Source organism: Rhincodon typus, chromosome 37, assembly GCF_021869965.1.
Source record: "Rhincodon typus isolate 14 chromosome 37, sRhiTyp1.1, whole genome shotgun sequence".
Lineage (NCBI taxonomy): Eukaryota > Metazoa > Chordata > Chondrichthyes > Orectolobiformes > Rhincodontidae > Rhincodon > Rhincodon typus.
The window spans coordinates 19,894,260-19,896,619 of record NC_063368.1 but is presented as its reverse complement, the minus strand read 5'-3'; the positions used below and the strand labels follow the sequence as shown (position 1 = coordinate 19,896,619).

The 2,360-nt window shown below is 48.6% G+C and overlaps 1 protein-coding gene across 2 annotated transcripts in view; it reads right to left on the bottom strand.

Moving 5' to 3' along the window:
* Nucleotides 1-888, bottom strand: part of LOC109925079 (matrix Gla protein) — a 6,693-nt gene extending 5,805 nt beyond the window's left edge. The window contains exon 1 of one of the 2 annotated variants that reach the window (XM_048617407.1): nt 739-888. In XM_048617407.1, the coding sequence (XP_048473364.1) occupies nt 739-793 (55 nt within the window). In that variant the 5' untranslated portion in view covers nt 794-888. The remainder of the gene's footprint in view (nt 1-738) is intronic. The other variant, XM_048617408.1, reaches the window with a different exon arrangement.
* Between the last annotated feature and the right edge of the window lie 1,472 nt (nt 889-2,360).

The following is a 2,360-nucleotide window of genomic DNA, read 5'->3' as shown; positions in this document are numbered from 1 at the left end:
TCCGACAGTGCAGCACTCCCTCAGTACTGACCTTCTCTGACAGTGCGGCACTCCCTCAGCACTGACCCTCTGACAGTGCAGTGCTCCCTCAATACTGACCCTCCGACAGTGCGGCACGACCTCAACACTGACCCTACGACAGTGCGACGCTCCCTCAGCACTGACCCTCCGACAGTGCGACGCTCCCTCAGCACTGACCCTCCAACAGTGCGGCGCTCCCTCCTCACTGACCTTCTCCTACAGTGCGGCAATCCCTCAGCACTGACTCTCCGACAGTGCGGCACTACCTCAACACTGAGCCTCCGACAGTGCGCCTCTCCCTCAGCACGCACCCTCCGACAGTGAAGCACTCCCTCAGCACTGACCCTCCGACAGTGCGGCGCTCCCTCAGCACCGACCCTCCAACAGTGCGGCGTTCCCTCAGCACTGGGCTTCTTTGTCACAATATGCTTTTGCTCTTCAAGCACGGAAATGAGGTTTAAATACGCATCCAAATGGGTCAGAGTTGGGTGTCAGACCCAGTTTGTGAAGAGTCATATTCTCACGCTGCTCTTGTAAACCATCTATTGAAACACTAAATCTATACATTAACGAACACTGTACCATCAAACAATAAGATAATCTTTCTTGGCCTGAGCATTTAGTTTTCAACGCTGAGCTCTCTCTCTCTAAAATCCCCCCAAGACGTGGTTCGGGGGATTTGAAGGAAGTCTGTTATTGTTAGACAAAAGTTCCTACCTGCAACACAGACAGCTGCCAGAGCACAGAGGCTGAGCAGAGTCAGGGTCCTCATCTTATTCTTAGCACTTGGTCTGATTTTGTCTCTGTTACACAAACACGATCAGCCAGAGTGTGTGTCTGAGGAACCCTGGGCTCAGGGACAGTTATAAGAGTCAGTTTATTTACACAGTGATGACGAAGCCTGATGATGATGGGGGTGGGCATCTTGGCAAAGAGTCACAGTGGGACAGAAGAGCTATTATCAAATCGGCAGCTGCTACCAAACTAACTCTCTTCGAGATTCTTTTCATCAGAAAACTAATTTTTTCAGGTAACGAGAAGTCCTGAATTCACAGAATCCTGAAGGTGTGGGTTTCACTGGGTGAAGTTTTGGATTTGGGCACAGGGAAGCCACTGTCATTCCTGCAGATGTTTGGGATTTCAGCAGTGACATACAGAATGTCACCCTCACAGCATCTTGCTACAGTCACAGTCAGGAGTGGGTGGGGGTGCCTGTGGCAGAGTGAGGGTGGGCGGCTAGTGGGGTGGAGTGCCACAGTCTGGGGAACATGGGTCTAGCATTGACAGTTTAATATTACTCTGAGCAAATCCATAGCCAATGAACTTCTATAGCGCCCATCACAATCGCAGGTGCACCTGAAGCACTTTATAGCCATGGTGTATTTTTGAGGTGTAATCATTGTTGTAATGTGGGAAATATGAAGTATATTTTGTACAGAAAGATCCCACAAATAGCACTGAGTGAACGGGCTGGCTTTGTGGTGTTCATTGAGGAATTACCATTGGCCAGGACTGGGGAGAAGACCATAAGATGCAGGAGCAGGCACAGGCCATTCAGCCCATTGAGTCTGCTCTATCATTCAGCAAGGCCATGGCTGATCAGATAGTCTTTATCCCCACTTTCCTGGCTTATCCCAATAACCTTTGGTTCGCTTTCTGATCAAAAATCTGTCCATCTTAGTCTTAATTATACTTAAGATCCAGTCATGGCAGCCCTCTCTGGTAAAGAATTCCACAGATTCAGTCCACTCAGAGAAGAAATTCCTTCTCATCTCTGTCATAAGTGGGTAACCCCTTACTCTGAGATGATACCCTCGGGGCCTAGACTCTCCCACAAGGGGAAACAACCTCTCCACATCCACCCTGTCAAGTAGCCTAAGAACTGTATAGATCTTGGTAAGGTCATTGCTCATTCTCCTAAGCTCTAGTGAGTACAAGCCCAGCCTACTCAATCTTTTCTCATAAGAAAATCCCTCCAAACCTGGGATCAGTCTCATGAACCTTCTCTGCACTGCATCCAATGCCAGTTTTTTTTTTCCCTTTGATGAGGAGACCAGAACTGTTCACAGTATTCCAGGCAAGGTCTGATTATTGCCTTGTATAGTTTTAGCAAAACCTTCCTACTTTTATACTCTATTCTCTTTGAAATAAAGGACAACATTCCATTCCAGGCCTTGATTACAATAGTGGTCATTTAAATCCACCAGAGAGAGACAACAGCTGTTCAAGTTAACAGCTCTCCCCCAGAACTGACGCTCCGACAGTGCGGCACTCCCTCAGTACTGACCCTCTGACAGTGCGGCACTCCCTCAGCACTGACCCTCCGACAGTGCGGCACT